The sequence below is a fragment of the Pistacia vera genome, unplaced genomic scaffold (assembly GCF_008641045.1).
Source record: "Pistacia vera cultivar Batoury unplaced genomic scaffold, PisVer_v2 Contig609, whole genome shotgun sequence".
Classification (NCBI taxonomy): domain Eukaryota; kingdom Viridiplantae; phylum Streptophyta; class Magnoliopsida; order Sapindales; family Anacardiaceae; genus Pistacia; species Pistacia vera.
In genome coordinates this window covers 874,925-896,501 of record NW_022196456.1, presented here as the reverse complement: position 1 = coordinate 896,501, position 21,577 = coordinate 874,925, and the positions used below count along the sequence as shown (strand labels likewise).

The 21,577-nt window shown below is 36.7% G+C and overlaps 1 protein-coding gene and 2 long non-coding RNA genes across 3 annotated transcripts; all 3 read left to right on the top strand.

The window, feature by feature from the left end:
• Positions 1–4,992: 4,992 nt before the first annotated feature.
• On the top strand, positions 4,993–9,364 carry LOC116110645 (aminoacylase-1-like). The gene is made up of 5 exons (XM_031396863.1): positions 4,993–5,105; positions 6,383–7,295; positions 7,380–7,517; positions 8,847–9,086; positions 9,171–9,364. The coding sequence occupies exons 1-5, from the start codon at positions 4,993–4,995 to the stop codon at positions 9,270–9,272; spliced, it is 1,506 nt and encodes a 501-aa protein (XP_031252723.1). The 3' UTR covers positions 9,273–9,364.
• Positions 9,365–11,527: 2,163 nt separating this feature from the next.
• Positions 11,528–12,171, top strand: LOC116110685. The gene is made up of 3 exons (XR_004124939.1): positions 11,528–11,578; positions 11,731–11,786; positions 11,889–12,171. It is a non-coding gene; the product is annotated as an uncharacterized LOC116110685 (long non-coding RNA).
• A 4,147-nt stretch (positions 12,172–16,318) lies between these two features.
• LOC116110684 lies at positions 16,319–16,730 on the top strand. The gene is made up of 3 exons (XR_004124938.1): positions 16,319–16,358; positions 16,461–16,536; positions 16,642–16,730. It is a non-coding gene; the product is annotated as an uncharacterized LOC116110684 (long non-coding RNA).
• The last annotated feature ends 4,847 nt before the right edge of the window (positions 16,731–21,577 follow it).

The following is a 21,577-nucleotide window of genomic DNA, read 5'->3' as shown; positions in this document are numbered from 1 at the left end:
CAGAGTTGTATTAAGATAAAATTAATAATTGTACTTTTATAATTATTGATATCAATTAATATTATCAAGATCAATTATTTAAATTTAAAATTTATATTGAGCTTTGCAATTTCTGTAACTTATATTCATTTTCAAGTTTGACATTGACTGGTCAATTTTTTTCTCATAGTATAGGGTTCATATATTTCTTTAAAATCAGTAATCCCCAACCAAGGTTTGAAAACAAACGTCTATTCACACAGTTCATTCAAAAGCTTTGTTTGTTTTATAGTTAAAAACATGATAACTCAATTAATTTCTAGGTTAATAATTGTAAAACTATAAAACAGAAACTTCCATCTTTATATGTTTTTATTTAAAATGGTTAGATTTTTGGAATGTGTATGTAATGTAGTTATATAATTATTATTAATACTCATCCAATGTGTGAAGATGGAATAATTAAATCAAAACCAACGTATCAAGATGGAGAATTTTTAGTAGATTCATTAAACAGTAAGTGCAATGCATCAATTAAAGGAACAATTTTCAATCAATTAACGAGTAACATCAAAATCAAGATAAAGTTGAACATTGAGAATAATACTTTTATTATAAAAGAAATACGTACATCGGTTTTTCATATGTGAAGTGGGTTGGGATGATGTAGATGGTGTTTATTTTCTATTTCTCTTATAGTTGTTCAATTCCTGTAGTGCATATGCATACTCTCTTTTGTTTATGTTATAGATAATGTCCATGGCAGATTGCATGATTTCTAACATCTGTTCAATGACTTCTCTGAATTTTTCTCTAACAATATGTAGATCATCCAGATTTGTGTCAACTTTTTTGAAAATTTCCCTCAATTCCAGCATTTCCTAAAAAATGTCTAAACCATTTGCAGAAACAATATACAATCAAATTTTATAAATATATGGAAACTGTAACATGAATCTGTAAATATAATTGTGAGATGAATTCTTGACATATAATTTTTTTTTTTTTATATGGTTTTTATATTCCCGCAAATATGTATTATCGTTTTGTTTAACATTTTGTAACTTAGGATACAAAAAGATGTGGAACATTCATACCTTTTGGTTGCCTTGGTGGAGAATTATTATTGTTGAGGTCGTTGCTGATATTCGTTGCAGATTCTTTTGGTTGTGATGTTTTGTCAACCATTTTCAAATTAAGTTGTAGAGAAGAAATGAACAATTAAAATGTATAATATCTGGAGAAAGTTAAATGGGTGATTGATGTCAGAGTAATATTTATAGGAGAATATGATACAAAAAGGTGGAATTTGAACAGACAACTGGTAATAAATAAACGTGTCGATCGAAAAATTGTTAATAATTGTTTGGATAAGGTAATACGAAACATTAGTAGACTACCTATACAATATTAAAGAAAACCGTAATAAATATTTTATTAAGTGTGCAACATATTAGTTAGGTAGTTAATGATGGTTTGGCAAAATGTTGAGATATTATAATAAATAAACACTGTAATTTACTAATAATAAAATCATGTTGATACATTTTTAAAGGAAGGGTAATAAATATTTTGTTAAGTATCCAAGTCAAAGATGATACGATGATATTATAATATATTTATTAATTTTTTAATTGTTGTTCGGCAATATGGTTATGAAACATGCATAAAGTTTGACTTCAGTCTTGTTTAATCAATAATACTACAAAAGTTTTTTTAAATCTATAATAGAAATGGTTGTTTATAGTTTTTTTTAATTAAGATTATAATATATTTAGATTGATGTTTGTTGAATATGTTTATTTTTTAACATTTTTATAAACAGTTTTGTCTAATATTGTTATTAAATATCTATTAAAATATTAAATATTTTTTTATGTTTTATCCAGTATTTTAGTCTTGTAATTATAATTTTATTACTTCACGTTAGAATATATCTTGATTTATTTTATCTAAATAGAATTAGGAAATAAACAGACGGAATAAATTTGAACTAATTTTTTATGTGAGAATTTTTGTCATAGAATAAAATTCCGATGGTTCCTTCACATTGATAATCCTTATATTGATTTTGAAAACGCATGTCTATCTATTCAATTTATTCAAAGTTTTTGGGATTATTTTCTGATCGTTGCCTTGTTTGTTTAGCAGTTGAGAACATGACAACCCAATCAGTTTATGGGGTACTGTATCAAACAATATAAAAGTTGCTCCAGAGAAATTAACAGACATCTAGTAACAGATAAACACGTTGATTGAAAAAGTGTTGACAACTTATTGGATAATGGGATGCGAAACGGTAGCAAACTGATTGTAGCGCAAAGTGTTGAATATTTCAATATCATTTATAGACTGATACTGAAATTTTCAACTGAAAGAGACGTTCAACCACTTCAATTTTTTTATTAATATGATAGTGCGGCAGCTTGGCTGATATAAACTCGAAAAGAAATTAAGCCACTTCATTTTTTATTAATATTATAGTTCGACATCTTCAAAAAATTGTCTAACGAATTGTATGGAATTCGTTGCCTAACCATTGTCCGTAATTACGATTGTTCAAAGCCTGCTATCGTCGATAACTTCACTGTCAAACCATCAATTTAGCTATAGAATGGTAATAGGGCAAATACCGATCCATAACTTATCCACCATTTAAGAATGCCTGGAAATTCGATAGATCAAGGTATCATTGAGGTCTACATTCCATTGTCGAACCATAATCAGGATGTAATTAGTTGCATTTATAATTTGTTATAACTTTTCCAGGAATACTGCTAAACCATGAGTTTGAATACTTATCCATGATATAAGGATGGCCGAAATTTGGATACTTTTATATATCAAAATTCCATAGTATAATAATAATCAAACCTAACAATTCCATTTGTTCCTATATTAGTCAGTCCCAGGTTATTTTTTATAGTCAGACCAAGTATTTCGTTTGGGGAGTAGATGATCTCCTGTGAATTCGTATAGCGGGAACGAGGCGGGCTTCAGGTCGGCCTCGTCCAAATTCATCCTCTCGAAGGTAGATGCGACAGGATATTCACAGCACTCCCATTATCCACCAACATTCTCTGGGTGTTATAGCGCCCTATCAGGGGAGTGATTACAAGGGCGTCATCGTGGGGATGGTGTAACCTAGCCGCATCCTGTTCGGAGAAGGAAATCTCTTCCTCCCGGTGAATCTTTTGTGGTCGCCGATCCGCACTCATTACTCTAATGGGGCCGTGATGAGCTTCACGAGCATACCTTTCTTGGGCACCTCGTGAATTCCCAGCGAAGTGTGGTCCCCCAAAAATCAAGTTGAGACCGAGCACCCCTTTCTGATTGCGACGTTTCTTACTTGGCTCCCCCCGATCTTTTTCTCTCGAGGGAGCAGAGTCATCGATGTATTCCTTGAAATGTCCCTTCTTGATAAGCTCTTCGATTGCTTGTTTCAGGGTTCGGCACTCGTCAGTATGGTGCCCATTGTCCCGATGATAGCGACAGTACTTTTTATTATTTTTGGCTGTTGTAGAGGTTTTCATGGGTTCGGGTTCTCCGAGCAGACTGGCTTCTTTGGACTTATCAAGGATGGCAAACACAGAGGCGTTCAGCGGGGTATATTGGGGCCTGTCGCAGTCACAACGAGGAACCGGGGCATAGGATTTTTTGTGCTCGTAGCGGGGTTTCTTTCATTTTCGCTGATCGTCAACGTCTCCTTTGCGATCAGCTCTTCTACCTTCTCCCCGACCAGACATACTGCCCGAAGATCCGTGGTCGCGACGTCGTAGTGCCGCCAATGAATTCTCTATGTGGAGGTACTTTTCCGCGAGGTTATAGAATCTGGTGAGGGAAACATTGTCCTCAGCCTGTAGTTATTTCCATAGGTCGGTTTGCGGGCGAACTCCGGCTATTATGAGAGTTCGGATCGACTCTTCGGGGGCGTGAGCCACCTTGTTGAGTTCCCTGTGGAAACGGTCGATATAAGATTGTAGGGACTCGTCCCTTTCTTGCCTTATGTTGCTGAGATAGCTCAAAGGCATCGAGAACTTCCGGTTTGCTTGGAAGTGCCGTAGGAACGTCGTGCTCATCTGAGGCCACGAACTGATCGTTCCAGCTGGGAGTGACCTTAGCCACCGCTTGGCATGAGAGGTTAGAGTCACAGCCAGGCAACGACATTTTGCAAGATCCGAAACCTGGTGGAGCTTCATCAGGTCATTGAATTCATGCAAGTGATCCTGCGGGTCATGGTTCCCATCGAACAGCCGCATGTCGGGCATTCTGAAACCTAGTGGGAGTGGAACGGCCAACACTTCGGGAGAGAAGGGAGATGCAGAGGCAGCCTGGGCCTACTCGTTCTGCTGCTCTCTCAGCCTGTCCAGAGCTCGCTGCAACTCCTCAATTTGCGGTAACGGAGCCAATTGGGGATTGCTTTCACCCACGCGAGTCCGGCCCTCGCGATTACGATTCAGGAGAGTCCAGAGGTCGGACTCCTCTTCGCCTCGGTCGGCGTTTTCGACCGCTCTCGACACACGCTGGCTGGAGGCGTGTGAAGGCGATGGATGGTGCGGGGTATTTTCACGACCCTCGCGGTGGTACGAACCGCCCCGTGAGGTGTAAAGAACATCCTCACGATAGCGATCAGGATCATTCCGTTGGCGGTGATAAGAATCGCCCCGTCCAGTACTTTTGTTCGGGTTCACTTGCGACGTGGCATGGGACAGCTCGGGATTTTTTTTTTTGCCGAGTCTCAGTTTTGTCGGCACCCTGCTCGGGGCACGGTTTGTGTTCGCTGGCCCTTTGGAGCCTGTAGGCTTGCTTTTTGCCACTTGCTTACCCTTATGTCTACGTGCTGCAGTGCTCACGGCACGGGCTATTTCCCTTCGTCGCGCTTTCGTGCGACTTGCAAGCGTTTTTGGCCGTTGCACCGCCCCAACTGTTCTAGAGGGCACGCCTTGGTCCAGACGGTTCAACCTTTGGTTGACCGTCTAGAGAGTATTGTCGAACCTCTCCAGGTAGCCTCTAATGGCGGGGTCAAACTGCGAAGTTGCTGGGATATCCACCGCAGCAATTTGTGGGGATGGAAGTATTCTGGAAGGGGTATCCCCTTGGGTCTGGGGCACTCCCTCAACGCGCTGGTTAGCTTGTTCAGGTTCAGATTGGCGGGCCATATGTTGCTGTAGGACAAGTAGGTTAGAGATTCTCCTAATGAAGGATGAATACTAAATCTGGGCCCTCCTTCTAGCGCCAAACTGTTGATGCGTGATTTTTGACACCAACTAATTGACACGTGCGTAACGTTGATTGGTCAAGAGACACACGTGATTATGAATAAAACGTAAAGTAAATGCAATGAAAGCCTTTTAAAGTGGTTCGGATGCTAAGGTAGCAAGTCCTACGTCCACTGATTTGTATTAATATAGTGGGTCAGGTCGCAACAGCGGACTGACTTACAAATGATTGGCCAAGAAAAGTGAATACAAAGTATTGAGAGAGAGAGAGAGAGAGAGCTAATTTCCAGTGTAAAAATAGTCGAATCCCCTTAATGAATGGGTCTTCCTCTTTTTATAGTGAGGTGAGGGCAAGTAATCATCAGTAAATCCATGGGTTGGTGTGAATGTCAGGAGTAAATCCGGCTTTATGTCACATTTCCCACCTTCCAAACTGATTTTACTCGATTTAGAGCAGGGAAAGGGACACGTGGGAGCTCCATAGCTATTGGCAGGCCTGACGTGTGTTTACCGTTCTGACAGGAGCAGGTCACCCCCCCATCACGTGATTTCCTACGTCAGCCCTTAATTTTCCAGTAGTAACAAAAGTGGTTCGGCGAAGTTAACAGCCTACGTCCATTATGTTTTTTGTATATATTGTGAGAGCTAACAATGTAGTTTTAATCTAGAATTCGTATCCCCCTCTTCATCGTTTTAGGGGGTTTATATATAAGATTACATAAAGGAAAGAGCGAAATTAAGGGGATTACAACCAGTTTGAATCATAATTCCGATATCCTTGCGATTAGGCGCTATGATCGCGCAATGACAACTGTTGATCTAGTCATTCTCGCAATATCCGGGATTTGAAGTAATCTGAGGATTGATTGACTAATTCTTCGGATTGTCCGCAACTAGCTTATGTTGGGTCGAGCTACGGCTAGACGAGCTTATGCTAGGTCGATCTATCATAGTTGTCAAGATCATTCTGGGTCGAGCTACAATCTCACATTGGCCTGAGCTTGGCAGAGAAACCACACACAACACAATCAAATTGTCACACCTACACCCTCTTTTTCAATCTTCACCTCTTTCAAATCAATTCATAGGTGCCTTCTTCTTCCATCTTTCATTAAAATTATAATAGTATTTTATGAATATTTTTCCATCTTTGGATTGACAATTTAATCGTCCATCTGATCCAGCTACTCACTTTCACTCCTCACTGCAGTCACGCTTCTCCACAGTGAGCAATCCATGGCCGCCACCTTCCGTTATCTACTTCTCATACTCACAGCAACCCTTCTTGCTTCCCACGTTTCTTCAACACAGCAACAAGAAGTACAAGAACCAGAACCCATCACTCGCTACAAACAATATTTAAGATTCAAAACAGCCCACCCCAATCCTAACTACACCGCACCCGTCTCCTTCCTCCTAACCCAAGCCCAATCCATCGGCATCCAATCCAAAATCCTTGAGTTCGTCCCCAACAAACTCCTCCTTCTCTTAACTTGGCCGGGCTCAAACCCTTCTCTCCCTTCCATTCTCTTCAACTCCCACCTCGACTCCGTCCCCGCCGAGCCCGATAAATGGGCCCACCCTCCTTTCTCCGCCTTTCACTCTCCCGAAACCGGCCAAATCTTCGCCCGTGGGGCCCAGGACGACAAGTGTATCTCCATGCAATACCTCGAAACCATCCGCAACTTGAAACTCACCAAAAAGTTCCAGCCAATCCGGACCATCCACGTGTCCTACGTCCCCGACGAGGAGATCGGGGCGGCGGATGGGATGGCGAAGTTCGTTGAATCGAAGGAGTTTCGAGAGCTGAACGTGGGGTTTGTGATGGACGAAGGACAGGCTTCCACGAACGATGACTTTAGAGTGTTCTACGCGGACAGGGCACCTTGGAATTTGAAAATTAAAGCAGTGGGTGTACCGGGGCACGGCTCCAGGATGTTCGATAACAGTGCTATGGAGAACTTGATGAAGAGCGTTGAAATGATTACTAGATTTAGAGACACTCAGTTTGATGTGGTTAAGGCAGGAAAAGCGGCGAATTCCAAGGTTATTTCGGTCAATCCGGTTTATTTGAAAGCCGGGACGCCATCACCAACTGTGAGTATTTGAGTCAAATTAAAGTTGGTTATTAATATTTGATTTTGTGTTCATGATGTTAATTGTTCAGTTGTGTTTATGAAGGGGTTTGTAATGAACATGCAACCTTCAGAGGCTGAAGCCGGGTTTAATATTAGGTTGCCACCTACAGCTGACCCGGATCTTTTGCGGAAGAGAATTGCAGAAGAATGGGCCCCCTCTATGAGGAACATGACATATGAGGTTAGTTTTGGTGTTTTATTAATTTCGATGTTATACAAGTTAACGTAGAAATGGAAGGAAAATGGAAATGAAAATGTTTTTTTTTTTTTTTTTTTTTTGGGTAGTGATCGTGCTTGTGTAAAGTTGATTGTTCTAATGTCAGTTATGACAATTTGCATCGTTTTTAATAGAATCAACGATTGCGTATGTTATAATGAGGTATGAAATGAGCAAGAGTAGGTTGTGTGAATAGTGATAGCAAATGTGCCATATGCTATAATTTCGGTCATATCGAATGATAGTTGGAGAAGCTAAGTTGACTAATCCAGAATCAGTTAGTGTAAAGTATCCACATCATTCTCTCTATAGTAAATCAAGCCTGCATTTAAATATAAGTGTCAAGAGTGATTTGGTCATTTGTTGAAGCTAAATTAGATTAAGTTATCCCAAATTAACCAAGAAAATCTATACATACCATTCATTCTCTTCGAAGAGTAAATTAAGCATGCATTAAAACGTTAGTGTGTTTGTGGTCTTTATGATCTGTTTTCTTTCGGTAAGTACTTATGCTGATCAGTGCCTTCTGCATGGGGATTTGTTGTGACTGAGCTATAAGTACTTCATACTTGTGTACATGATATCTAGGAATCATGGAGCCAAATGAATTGTGCTTTTTATATGAAAGTTGTATGTCCTCTGTTGTAGGGTAAACTAGGTCTCAGATAACTCATAGTGATAATTTTTTTTTCAAGTTCTCCACCCAACAATTTTAATAAAACCCTCTTTTAAGTTGATATGGAGCAGAGGTTTTCAAATTATCTTTTGTTGTTGGCCTTGGATTCTGTTCAAAGGGTTTTTTCACATAAGATCGATTACCAGTGAAATTGAACACTCTGCTTCTTTGACATAAGAAGAGGACTAGGATCATTCACCTAGAAAAGCTCTGTTAGTCCTGGATCCTGAATTGGGAAAGTATCCTTCTTTGTTGGATACTTGTCACTTGATTTTAATCAAATCTTAAAATGATACAGAAATATTTCCCTTCTTTTATGGAAACAATAAGTTCAGTGTAATTCAGTTGAATTGGTATTTGTACACTTAATCTCTTGGTTTCAGTTTGTGTTGTGATGATGGAGCTCTGTCTATCACTTAATCATTTTTCATTCACTTGCAAGGCCAAATGTACTCACTCCTAAATAGTAGTTACATGATTTTAAATATACTGTTGAAAGTCAATGTGAAGTCGATTGATTTCAAGTTTTTATATATTCTATTTTCCTCCTTTTGTTTTCTTTGTAATTAACTAGATCTAAGTGGAAGCTTGTGTTGATTACTCACATATTAATGCAGATAATTCAGCTAGGACCATTAAGGGACTACAAGGGGCGCCCTCTAATGACCCTAACAAATGATTCAAATCCTTGGTGGTCTGTTTTCAAGCAAGCTATCACAGCAGCTGGAGGAAAACTTGCAAAGCCTGAAATTTTGGCTTCAACTACTGATGCTCGTTTCATGAGAGAGCTAGGAATTCCCACTCTTGGTTTCTCCCCAATGTCAAATACCCCTATCTTGTTGCATGACCATAATGAGGTTTGTCTGATTACCGGTCTATCTTTATGCAGTGTCCTTTGCATCTAGTGCTGATTCTTTTTCCTACCTTATTCTATCTTGCAGCATCTGAAAGATACTGTGTACTTGAGAGGAATTGAGATATACGAATCTGTAATCAGCTCTTTGAGTTCTTTTGTGGAAGCATCTCAGGAAGCATCTCAATAGACTCTCTCATCATTATACGTTTCAGTGTTTGTTAATGGGGAGAACGATCCATATGCTGAACTCAACGTGGTGGTTATGTTCCGACTAATATGGTTAGTCTTGCACTTCCCATATTGTTATTCTTGTAACTTTAAATGATTTGGTTGCTGTCAAGATCGTACATTACAATAATTGCTCCATTGGCTGCTGCAGAATTGTCTACCATGAATAATAATAGCATTAGGTTATCCTTCAGCAATTTGTATGAAGCAGCTTATGCATCATGTTATGATATCCTTTCCAGGGATATCCTCTAATTATTCTGAACTTGACTATCGTTTCTTCTGCATGATGATGCATATGAATTATGATGCTACAATTAGTATGCCCTCTGGCACTTAGCCACATACAAACTTGTAGATTCAATTGAACCTACTCAACTTTTTTAAAAAGTAAAAAAAGTTTTTATGTTTTATAGAATTTATAATTTTGACCCCATTTAAATTCCTGTTGACTCACAAAAATGAATTATCAATTAACACTTTTTTAACTTTTCTTTTTCTTTATTTCCTCTTATTTTATCTTTTTCCTTTAGTTTGATACTCAAGAATTACTACTCCTTTAGATTACAAGATAAGATGATGTTTTTTTTTTTATTTATTTAAATTTTTTTTTTTTTAGCTTTCTTAATTGATGAAAGATCATAAGTTATAGGGTTTTTGTTGTGTTTAATAAATGGATTTGAAATTTGAAGATTAAATTCTTAGATTTTGATATGATCATATGAGTTTTGATTTATTCTTGTTTATGTTGAGGTATGAGTTAATTAGTTGTTACTTTAAGATGAGTTTGATAAATTTTGGTTAGTTATTGAATTAATTTTGAATGGTTTAAAGAATTGATAAAACCCTAAATTGTAGAGATTTTGGGATTTGGTTTTGTTTAATAAACCTAAGTTATAAGATTTAGTGTTTCAATTTATAGTTGATGTTTTAACCTAGTTGACTAAAAATCCTGATTATGTCCCTGTTCAGTGCTCACACATCGGTCCTATCGACACATGTATAATTATTTAAAATTGCTCAAGTGTAAAGACACAAAAACTGGTCCGATCCTATTGCTAAACGTTTTGATTTTATAATAGTTATTACATATTTGAAGTTTAAGAAGTTATGAATATGTCGTAGGGACAAAAATTGCTGAATGATGAGTGACGCTGGCAAGACTGCAAGTATTTGTTTTTCACTATTCATTAATTGCTTTCCTTGTCAAACTGTCTCAGTAGGCTGATAGATAGAATTACATACTTCGACCTTATTCGACATTTACGTAAAGCATTAGAATTTAGAATTTACCAATGCAAGACAATTTACGAACCAGTCAAGAGCCCACACTTTCCTCAGTCCAAGAGGTTAGATTTAACTTTAGAGTGGCACCCCCTCAAATAGACTAGAAAAGCTCCATTTCTTAAAATATGTCATTTCAAAGTTTTAAAATTAAAGATTTTTCTTATGGCATTCCATAAATGTTCTTCATTCCAATTTTTTTTTTTTTATTTAAAAGAGTTAACATTCCATTCCTTTCACTTTTGTTATATACCTCTTCTCGTCGTTATTTCTAAAACAAAACTTTAAATAANTGGCTTCTGTTTTCTTCTCTTGATCTGAAGTCTTTCATTTTCATTCCTTTGTTGAGTTTACTGAACCTCCCCTATTCTGTTTTCTACTTTTGCAGCCATAGATGGCAAACGGCTACTCATGTTGCAGTCAATTTAATAACATTATTGCGGCCTGATAGGTGGCGGATCCTTGTTGAAAAGAAAAAAGAAGAAAAAAGAAAACAAGGAAAAATAATGAATGGAAGCCTTCCCTAAAACTAGGTAAGAATTTATGTTGCATTTGAAGGTTAAAGTTTTGCTCAATAAGACTTTTACGTTGATTCGGTGTTGCAAAGTTTCTTAATGCCGTTATCTGGTGGTGCAGGCCTTTTTCCAGGTCCATTATGATCTCCAGCTTTTGTTTCGAAGCACTTTGGGCCGCTGTTTCCCAATACTATTTAGGTAGTTTGTAGTGGCTTCTGTTTTCTTCTCTTGATCTGGAATCTTTCATTTTCATGCATTTGTTGTGTTTACTCAACCTTCTCTCTTCGGATTTTTGCTTCTACAGTTATATATGAGAAACCCCTACGCATGCTGCAGTCAATTTAATAACATTATTGCAACCTGACAGGAGGCAGATCCTTGTTGAAAAGAAAAAAAGAAGAAAAATGAAAACGAAAAAGAAAACAAGGAAAAATAATGAATGGAAGCCTTCGACTGGTTCCTCAAGGTTAGCTGTGTTATATGTGCCACTTATTTGATCAGTTACTATTTGTCTTTTGATTTTTTTCTCCCTTTGCTTTGATAACATTATTGTTGCGGTGTTAAATAGTTATGTTCTTTGGTTTGATGGATTTTTGTATTTTTTCCCATTGATTGTAGCAAAGGAAATAGTACTAACAAATCAAATAATGAATGGAAGCCTTCCCTGAAACTAGGTAAAAATTTATGTTGCATTGAAGGTTGAAGTTTTACTCAATAAGACTTTTACTCTGATTCGGTGTCACAAAGTTTCTTAATGTGGTTATTTGGTGGTGTAGGCATTTTTCCAGGTCCATTGCGATCTCCAACTTTTGTTTTGGAGCACTCTGGGCAGCTGTTTTTCCAATATAATTTAGGTAGTTTATCCTGATTTCTGTTTTCTTCTCTTGATCTGAAGTCTTTCATTTTCATTCATTTGTTGAGTTTACTTAACCTTCCCTCTTCTGTTTTTTGGTCTTGCAATTATAGATGGCAAACAGCTGCTCATGCTGCAGACAATTTAATAACATCCTTGTTGCCTGATAGGTGGTTGAAAAAGAAAAAGAAGAGAAAAAGAAAAAAAAAAAGGAAAAGGAAAAGAAAGAAAAAAATGAAAAAAAAAAAAGAGGAAAAAAAAAGAAAGAGAAAAGACAAAAAAAGGAAAAAAAGTGTACAAAGCTTGTCCCATTGGCAGGACGTGGAGGTTTGTCTTTCATCCAAGGCTGTTCATGCTTATTCATCCATTGGATGACACTCCAGAGGTAATAATTATTTCATTTACAGTCTTTTGACTTTGTATTTGTGCTTCTTTTATTTTTTTAGTTTTTATATGATAGTTTTCACTGACATACATATTTGGAGAGGCAAATTGCTTTAAGAATCCACCAATTATTATCTATGTAAACTTAAGCGTTCAATATGAAAATACCATTAGTTTTTCAATAATTTTTTTGGTGTTTCAGATCATTATTCCTGATGTAATCATGGAGCTCAAGGTTTGACAAACGAACAACGAAACGCAGTTCCTAATAATGGGATGTCATACAAGGTTCTTCATATTAATTATTTTCAAGTATTCTGTTTATTGATCTCCTTAAGAGTGATTTTTGTCAACGTTTTGAAAAATAGGTCTAACCCTTTAATAACCTTTCCATTTTAGATTATAAAGAGGTCAATTCTTAGTGGTGGAGGGGCAATTTGGGGCCAGCATCGTTGCGGTATTGGAGTTCCTGCTGTTGGCATCGCATTTCCTGGTTATGTTGCTTAGCCACAGCTTGGTTTGGGGAATTCCGAAATAACATGGTATAGTAGTTCTCTCTTTGCTTAAATGTTTTGGGCTTCCCTTAAATGTCTTTGTTAGTTTGTTAGCTGGATGATTGATTCGCCGCACATGGTTGAAATCATTTACTTTTCTTTATTTAAGCTGAGTTTAGAATGTACCAGCATTAAATATTTCCCTTGATTCAATTGATAGGTGATTTCATTTGTGTTCATCGGGTTGAGAGTGGGGTAGTGTTACTACCATGTTTCTTCTCTGATATATCTACTCTTTTAAATCTTTTAATGTTCATGCTTTGCTTTCTCTGAAAATGCTGGGAATTAACTGTGGTTGCTGTTGTTACTTTTTAGGCTTCCAGTTCTGGCAGGTGCTGTAGGAGCTTTGGGTACTACATGTTGTCCACCATATATTGCTGTTGATGGTGCTTATCATCCTTGCCTGTTAGGTTAGACATCTCGAACTGGTTCCTCAAGGTTAGTTGTGTTTTATCTGCCACTTAGATGATCTGTTACTATATTGTCTTTTGACTTTTTCCTTTGCTTTCATAACATTATCGTTGCTGTGTTAAACAGTTCTGTTCCCTGGTTTGATGGATTTTTATATTTTTTCCCTATGATTGCAGCAAAGGAATTAGCACTAACAAATCAAATAATGAATGGAAGCCTTCGCTGAAACCAGGTAAGAATTTATGTTGCATTGGAGGTTGAAGTTTTGCTCAATAAGACTTTTACACCGATTCGGTGTTGCAAAGTTTCTTAGTGTAGTTATCTGGTGGTGCAAGCCTTTTTCCAGGTCCATTGTGATCTCCAGCTTTTGTTTCAAAGCACTTTGGGCCGCTGTTTTCCTAATACTATTTCGATAGTTTATAGTGGCTTCTGTTTTCTTCTCTTGATCTGGAATCTTTCATTTTCATGCATTTGTTGTGTTTACTCAACCTTCTCTCTTCGGATTTTTGCTTCTACAGTTATATATGAGAAACCCCTACGCATGCTGCAGTCAATTTAATAACATTATTGCAACCTGATAGGAGGCAGATTGTTGTTGAAAAGAAAAAAAGAAGAAAAATGAAAAAGAAAAAGAAAACAAGGAAAAATACTAAATAGAGGCCTTTCCTTAAACCAGGTAAGAATTTATGTTGAAGTTTTGGTCAATAGGAATTTTATGCTGATTCTGTATTGCAAAGTTTCTTAGTGTGGTTATTTGGTGTTACAGGCCTTCTTCAGGTCTTTTGTGATCTCAAGCTTTTGTTCCGGAGCACATTGGGCTGCTGTTTGTTCCAATACAATATAGGTAGTTTATGCAAGCTTCTGTTTTTTTCTTTTGATATGAAGTCTTTCATTTTCATCCATTTGTATAGTTTACTCACCTTTTCTCTTCTGTTTTTTGGTCTTGTAGTTATAGATGGCAAACGGCTGCTCATGCTACAAACAATTTAATAACATCCTTGCGGCTTGACAGGTTGTTGAAAAGAAAAAAAGAAGAAAAACTAAAAAAAGGAAAAGGAGAAAAAAGGAAAAATAAGTGAAAAAAAAAAAAAAACTAGGAGAAAAAGAGAAAAAAATTAAGAAAAAAAAAAAAAAAGAGGATGGAAAGTGTAAAAATGCTTGTCCCATTGGTAGGCCTTTTTCCAAGTCCATTGTGATCTCCAGCTTTTGTTTCGAAGCAGTTTGGGCCGCTGTTTTTCCAATACTATTTAGGTAGTTTATATTTTCTTCTCTTGATCTGGAATCTTTCATTTTCATTGATTTGTTGTGTTTACTTAACCTTCTCTCTTCTTATTTTTGCTTTTATAGTTATATATGAGAAACCCATGCGCATGCTGTAGTCAATTTAATAACATTATTGCAGCCTGACAGGGGGGGATCCTTGTTGAAAAGAAAGAAAGAAGAAAAATGAAAAAGAAAAAGAAATAAGAAAAATTACTAAATGAAGGCCTGTCCTTTAAACCAGGTAAGAATTTATGTTGCATTGAAGGTTAAAGTTTTGCTCAATAAGGATTTTATGCTGATTCTTTATTGCAAAGTTTCTTTGTGTGGTTATTGTGTTACAGGCCTTCTTCAGGTCCTTTGTGATCTCAAGCTTTTGCTCCGGAGCACATTAGGCTGCTGTTTGTTCCAATACAATATAGGTAGTTTATGCAAGCTTCTATTTTCTTCTTTTGATATGAAGTCTTTCATTTTCATACATTTGTATTGTTTACTAACCTTCTCTCTTCTGTTTTTTGGTCTTGTAGTTATAAATGACAAACGGTTGCTCATGCTACAGACAATTTAATAACATCATTGCGGCCTGACAGGTTGTTGAAAAGAAAAAAAGAAGAAAAGGTGAAAAGGAAAAAAAAAAGTGAAAAAAAAAAAGGGAAAAAAAAAAAAAAAAAGTGATCTCCAGGTCCATTGTGATCTTTAGCTCTCCAAGTCCATTGTGATCTTTAGCTTTTGTTTCGAAGCACTTGGGCCGTTGTTTTTCCAATACTATTTAGGTAGTTTATATTGGCTTCTGTTTTCTTCTCTTGATCTGAAATCTTTCATTTTCATTCATTTTTTTTTTTTTACTCAACCTTCCCTCTTTTGATTTACAGTTATATATGAGAAACCCCTATGCATGCTGCAGTCAATTTAATAACATTATTGTAGCCTGACAGGAGGCAGACCCTTGTTGAAAAGAAGAAAAATGAAAAAGAAAAAGAAAACAAGGAAAAATACTAAATGGAGGCCTGTCCTTAAATCAGTAAGATTTTATGTTGCATTGAAGGTTAAAGTTTTGCTCAATAAGAATTTTACACTGATTTTGTATTGCAAAGTTTCTTAGTGTGGTTATTTGGTGTTACAGGCCTTCTTCAGGTCCTTTGTGATCTCAAGCTTTTGTTTCGGAGAACATTGGGCTGCTGTTTGTTCCAATACAATATAGGTAGTTTATGCAAGCTTCTATGTTCTTCCTTTGATCTGAAGTCTTTCATTTTCATACATTTGTATTGTTTACTAATCTTCTCTCTTCTGTTTTTTAGTCTTATAGTTATAGATGGCAAACGGTTGCTCATGCTACAGACAATTTAATAACATCCTTGTCGCTTGACAGGTTGTTGAAAATAAAAAAAGAAGAAAAAGGAAAAAGAAGAAAAGGAGAAAAGGAAAAAAAATGGTGAAAAAAAAAAGAAAAGAAAAAAGAAGAGAAAAAATAAGAAGTGATCTCCAGGTCCATTGTGATCTTTAGCTTTTGTTTCGAAGCACTTTGGGCCGCTGTTTTTCCAATACTATTTAGGTAGTTTATATTGGCTTTTGTTTTCTTCTCTTGATCTGGAATCTTTCATTTTCATTCATTTTTTTTTTACTCAACCTTCTCTCTTCTGATTTTTGCTTTTACAGTTATATATGAGAAATCCCTGCGCATGTTGCAATCAATTTAATAACATTATTGCAGCCTGACAGGAGGCATACCCTTGTTGAAAAGAAAACAAGGAAAAATACTAAATGGAGGCCTTTCCTTAAACCTGGTAAGAATTTATGTTGCATTGAAGGTTAAAGTTTTGCTCAATAAGAATTTTACGCTGATTCTTTATTGCAAAGTTTCTTAGTGTGGTTATCTGGTTTTACAGGCATTCTTCAGGTCCTTTGATCTCAAGCTTTTGTTCTGGGGCACATTGGGCTGTTGTTTGTTCCAATACAATATAGGTAGTTTATGCAAGCTTCTGTTTTCTTCTTTTGATCTGAAGTCTTTCATTTTCATACATTTGTATAGATTACTAACCTTCTCTCTTCTGTTTTTTTGTCTTGTAGATATAGATGGCAAACGGCTGCTCATGCTACAGACAATTTAATAACATCCTTGCGGCCTGACAGGTTGTTGAAAAGAAAAAAAAAAAAAAGAAAGACAAAACAAAAAAAAAAAACAAAAAAAAAAAAAAAAAAAGAAGAAAAGAGAAAACAAAAAAAAAAAGTGAAAAAAAAAAAAAGAGGAAGGAAGTGTACCTGGAGACATATTGCTTATTCATCCCTTGGATGGTACTCCACAAGTAATAATGTCTTGATGTTCGTGCTTTTTTTTTTTTTTTTTTAGTTTTTACCTATTTCACTAACATACTATGAATAGTCCTTTTGTTGAGATATATTGCTTTTAAGAATCCACCAATTATTATTTATGTAAACTTAAGTGTTCAATATGAAAATACTATTTTCAATAATGTTTTTGGTGTTTCATATCATTATTCATGACGTAATCAAGGGGTTCAAGTTTTGACAAATGAACAACAAAATGTAGTTCCTAATGTGATCTCCTTAAGAGTGTGATGTTTTTTAATGTTTTGAAAAATAGGTTTGACGGTTTAATATCCTTCCTGTTTTAGATTATAAAGAGGCCAATTACTAATGGTGGAGGGGAAATTTGGGGCCAACATCCTTGTGGTATTGAAGTTCCTGCTGTTGGCATGGCATTTCCTGGTTATGTTGCTCAGCCACAGCTTGGTTTGGGGAATTCCGAAATGACATGGTATAGTAGTTCTCTCTTTGCTTAAAGGTTTTGGGCTTCCCTTAAACGTCTTTGTTAGTTTGTTAGCTGGGTGATTGATTCACCGCACATGGTTGAAATCGTTTACTTTCCTTTATTGAAGTTGGGTTTATAATGTACCAACATTAAATCCCTTGATTCAACTGATAGGTGATTTCATTTGCATTCATTGGGTTGAGAGCGGGGTAGTGTTACTACCATGTTTCTTCTCTGATGTATTTGCTCTTTTAAATCTTTTGATGTTCATGCTTTGCTTTCTCCGAAAATGCTGGGAAATAACTGTGGTCGCTGTTGTTGCTTTTTTAGGCTTCTAGTTCTGGTGGGTGCTGTAGGAGCTTTGGGTGCTACATATTGTCTACCATATATTGTTGTTGATGGTGCTTATCATCCTTGGGCGTTAGGTCGACTGGTTCCTCAAGGTTAGTAGTGTTATATCTACCATTTCTTTGATAAGTTATTATAGTCTTTTGATTTTATCTCCTTTGCTTTGATAACATTATTGGTGTGGTATTAAAAGTTCTATTCCTTGATTTGATGGCTTTTTATATATTTTTTTTCCATTGATTGCAGCAAAGGAATTAGTACTAGCAAATCAAATAATGAATGGAAGCCTTCCCTGAAACCAAGTAAGAATTTATGTTGCAGTGAAGGTCGAAGTTTTGCTCATTAAGACTATTACATCGATTCGGTGTTGCAAAGTTTCTTAGGGTGGTTATCTGGTGGTGCAGGCCTTTTTCCAGGTCCATTGTGATCTCCAGCTTTTGTTTCAAAGCATTTTAGGCCGCTGTTTTTCCAATACAATTTAGGTAGTTTATACTGGCTTCTGTTTTCTTCTCTTGATTTCAAATCTTTCATTTTCATTCATTTGTTGTGTTTACTCAACCTTCTCTCTTCTTATTTTTTATTTTACAGTTATATGAGAGAAACCCCTGCGCATGCTTTGTCAATTTAATAACATTTTTGCAATCTGACAGAAGGCAGATCCTTGTTGAAAAGAAAAAAAGAAGAAAAATGAAAACAAGGAAAAATACTTAATGGAGGCCTTTCCTTAAACCAGGTAAGAATTTGTACCTTTCCAACTCATTACAACACTTCAAAGGGGCCAATGTATCTAGGTGCTAAGCCAAAACATATTACCTGCTTATAGGGGGAAACTTTAATAAACACTTTATCACCCACTTCAAACTCCACATCTTTTCTCTTTAAATCTGCATAGCTCTTTTGTCTATCTTGAGCTTGTTTCATTCTACGTCGGATTAGCTGGATATCTTCTATCATTTTCTGAGTTATCTCCGGCCCAAGAGCTGTATGTAACTCATCTTTCTCTCCTACCTCATCCCAATGCAGTGGAGATCTACATCGCTTACCATACAAGGTTTCATAAGGAGCCATCTTAATTGTAGACTGATAACTGTTATTATAGGCAAACTCCACAAACGGTAACATCTCATGCCAAGTCATTCTATAATCCATACAACATGCCTTCAACATATCCTCAAGTATCTGATTTGTTCTCTCAGTCTGGCCATCTGTCTGAGGATGGTATGTTGTACTAAATGCCAATATGGTACCCAAGTTTCTCTGTAGACTAGTTCAGAAAGCTGAAACAAATTTGGAATCTCTATCCGACACTACGGTCTTGGGCATACCATACTCTGACTATCTCCCTAATATAGATCTGGGCCAACTGATATGACGTAGTGCTATCCTTTACTGGAAGAAAATGGGCTGATTTCGTTAATCTGTCTACTATCACCCATATCGCATTATACCCCTTTTGAACTCTTGGAAGGTTTGTGATAAAATCCATTGATATACTTTCCCATTTCCATTCAGGAATGCTGAGTGGCTGAAGCAAACCTGATGGTTTATGGTGTTCTACTTTCACCTGTTGACAAACCAAACACTTAGTCACATAATCTCCAATATCTCTCTTCATACCTAGCCACCTATTAAATTTTCTTTAAATCCTTATACATCTTGGTTCCTCCAGGATGAACAGTATATGGTGTATCATGAGCCTCCGCAAGAATCTTTCTCTTCAACTCAGCATCTTGGGGAATGCATATGCGATTCCAGAAACGGAGGACACCATCTAACATGTGGAATTCTGATATCTTGCCCTCAATCACTTGTTGACTTATTTTCTGACACTACTCATCAACAACTTGTTTTTCTTTAATCTCTTCCAGTAAAGTAAGCTGAATATCTAACTTGGCAAGCCTTCTCGGTATCACCTCTATTTGGTCCTTAATCAACTCTCCCAATAACTCTTTCTGTCTTGTGAATTGAGACAAGTAGGTCTTTCTACTCAAGGCATCAGCTACTACATTGGCTTTTCTAGGTTGATACTTAATTTCACAATCATAATCTTTTACCAGCTCTAACCATCTCATCTGCCTCATATTCAACTCTCTTTGGGTGAAGAAGTACTTCAAGCTCTTATGATCCGTATAAATGTTACTTTTTGCTCCATACAAATAATGCCTCCATATTTTCAGTGCAAAAGCTACAACAGCCAACTCTAGATCATGTGTAGGGTATCTCGTCTAATATTCTTTTAACTGTCGAGAAGCATAGGCTATTACTCTACCCAACTACATCAAGTCCCTAAAATGAGGCATCTGTATAAATATCATAATCTACACCCTCCTGTGGTAACACAAGAATAGGAGTTGTGGTCAATTTTCTTTTTAACTCTTGAAAACTTTCTTCACAGGCATCTTGACCATATGAAAGGAGTTCTCTGTTTGGTGAAGTTGTAAGTGGCTTAGCCAACTGAGCAAACCCTGCTACAAACCACCTATAGTAACCTGTTAACCCCAAGAAACTTCTAACTTCCTTTACTGTCTTCTGTTTTTGCCATTCAAGAATTGCTTTTACCTTACTTTGATCCACTGATATACCCTCCTTTGAGACGGTATGGCCGGGGAAGATAACTTGATCTAGCCAAAACTCACACTTAGAAAATTTGGCAAACAGCTTCTTATCTCGCAATCGTTGTAACACAAATCTTAGGTGTTCTTTATGCTCCTCTTCTATCTTAGACTAAACCAGGATATCATCAATAAACACCACTATGAATCTTGATCCACTGATATACCCTCCTTTGAGACGGTATGGCCGGGGAAGATAACTTGATCTAGCCAAAACTCACACTTAGAAAATTTGGCAAACAGCTTCTTATCTCGCAATCGTTGTAACACAAATCTTAGGTGTTCTTAATGATCCTCTTCTATCTTAGACTAAACCAGGATATCATCAATAAACACCACTATGAATCGATTAAGACAATCCTGAAACACCCAGTTCATTAAGTCCATAAAGACTGATGGGGCATTGGTTAACCCAAAAGGCATCATCACAAACTCATAATGCCCATATCTGGTCTGGAAAGCAGTCTTAGCAATATTTTGCTCCACAACTCTTACTTGGTGATAACCCAACCTCAAATCAATCTTTGAAAACACGGTTGCTCCTTTCAGCTGATCAAACAAATCATCTATGCGAGGTAACGGGTATTTATTTTTCACTGTCACTTTATTTAACTCTCTATAATCTATACACATCCGTAGAGATCCATCTTTCTTCTCCACAAATAAAATTGGAGCACCCCAAGGAGAATGGCTAGGTCAAATAAAACCCTTGTCTAAGAGTTCCTAAAGTTGCTTTTTCAATTCTTGAAGCTCAATTGGGGCCATCCGGTAAGGGGCTTTAGAAATTGGTGTTGTCCCTGGTGCCAGTTCAATACTGAATTCCACTTCTCTTTCCGGAGGTAAACCCGACAAATCTTCCGAAAATACATCTTAAAACTCCCGGACTATGGGCACATTCTGAATCTCTAGTTGTGGGACATTACTATTGTGCACTACATGAGCAATATACCCCGAGCACCCTTTTCTTAACATCTTTATGGCCTTTACACTGCTAATTAACATACTAAGCTGGTGACCCTCGCAAAAACTAAACTTATCACCATAATCAAGATTAAATCTTGCTTTCTTCTTCTAACAATCAATCTCTACTCCAAATTTCTCCAAGAAATCCATGCCCAAAATAACATCAAAATCGAGCAAATCAAACACTATCAAATCCACTAGCAACTCTTTTCCATGGATCACTACAGACTCTCCTGGAAGCATCTCTTGAGTTACCACACTAACACCATCTGGTAACTCTATCTTAATGGGACAATCCACTGTAATAGGT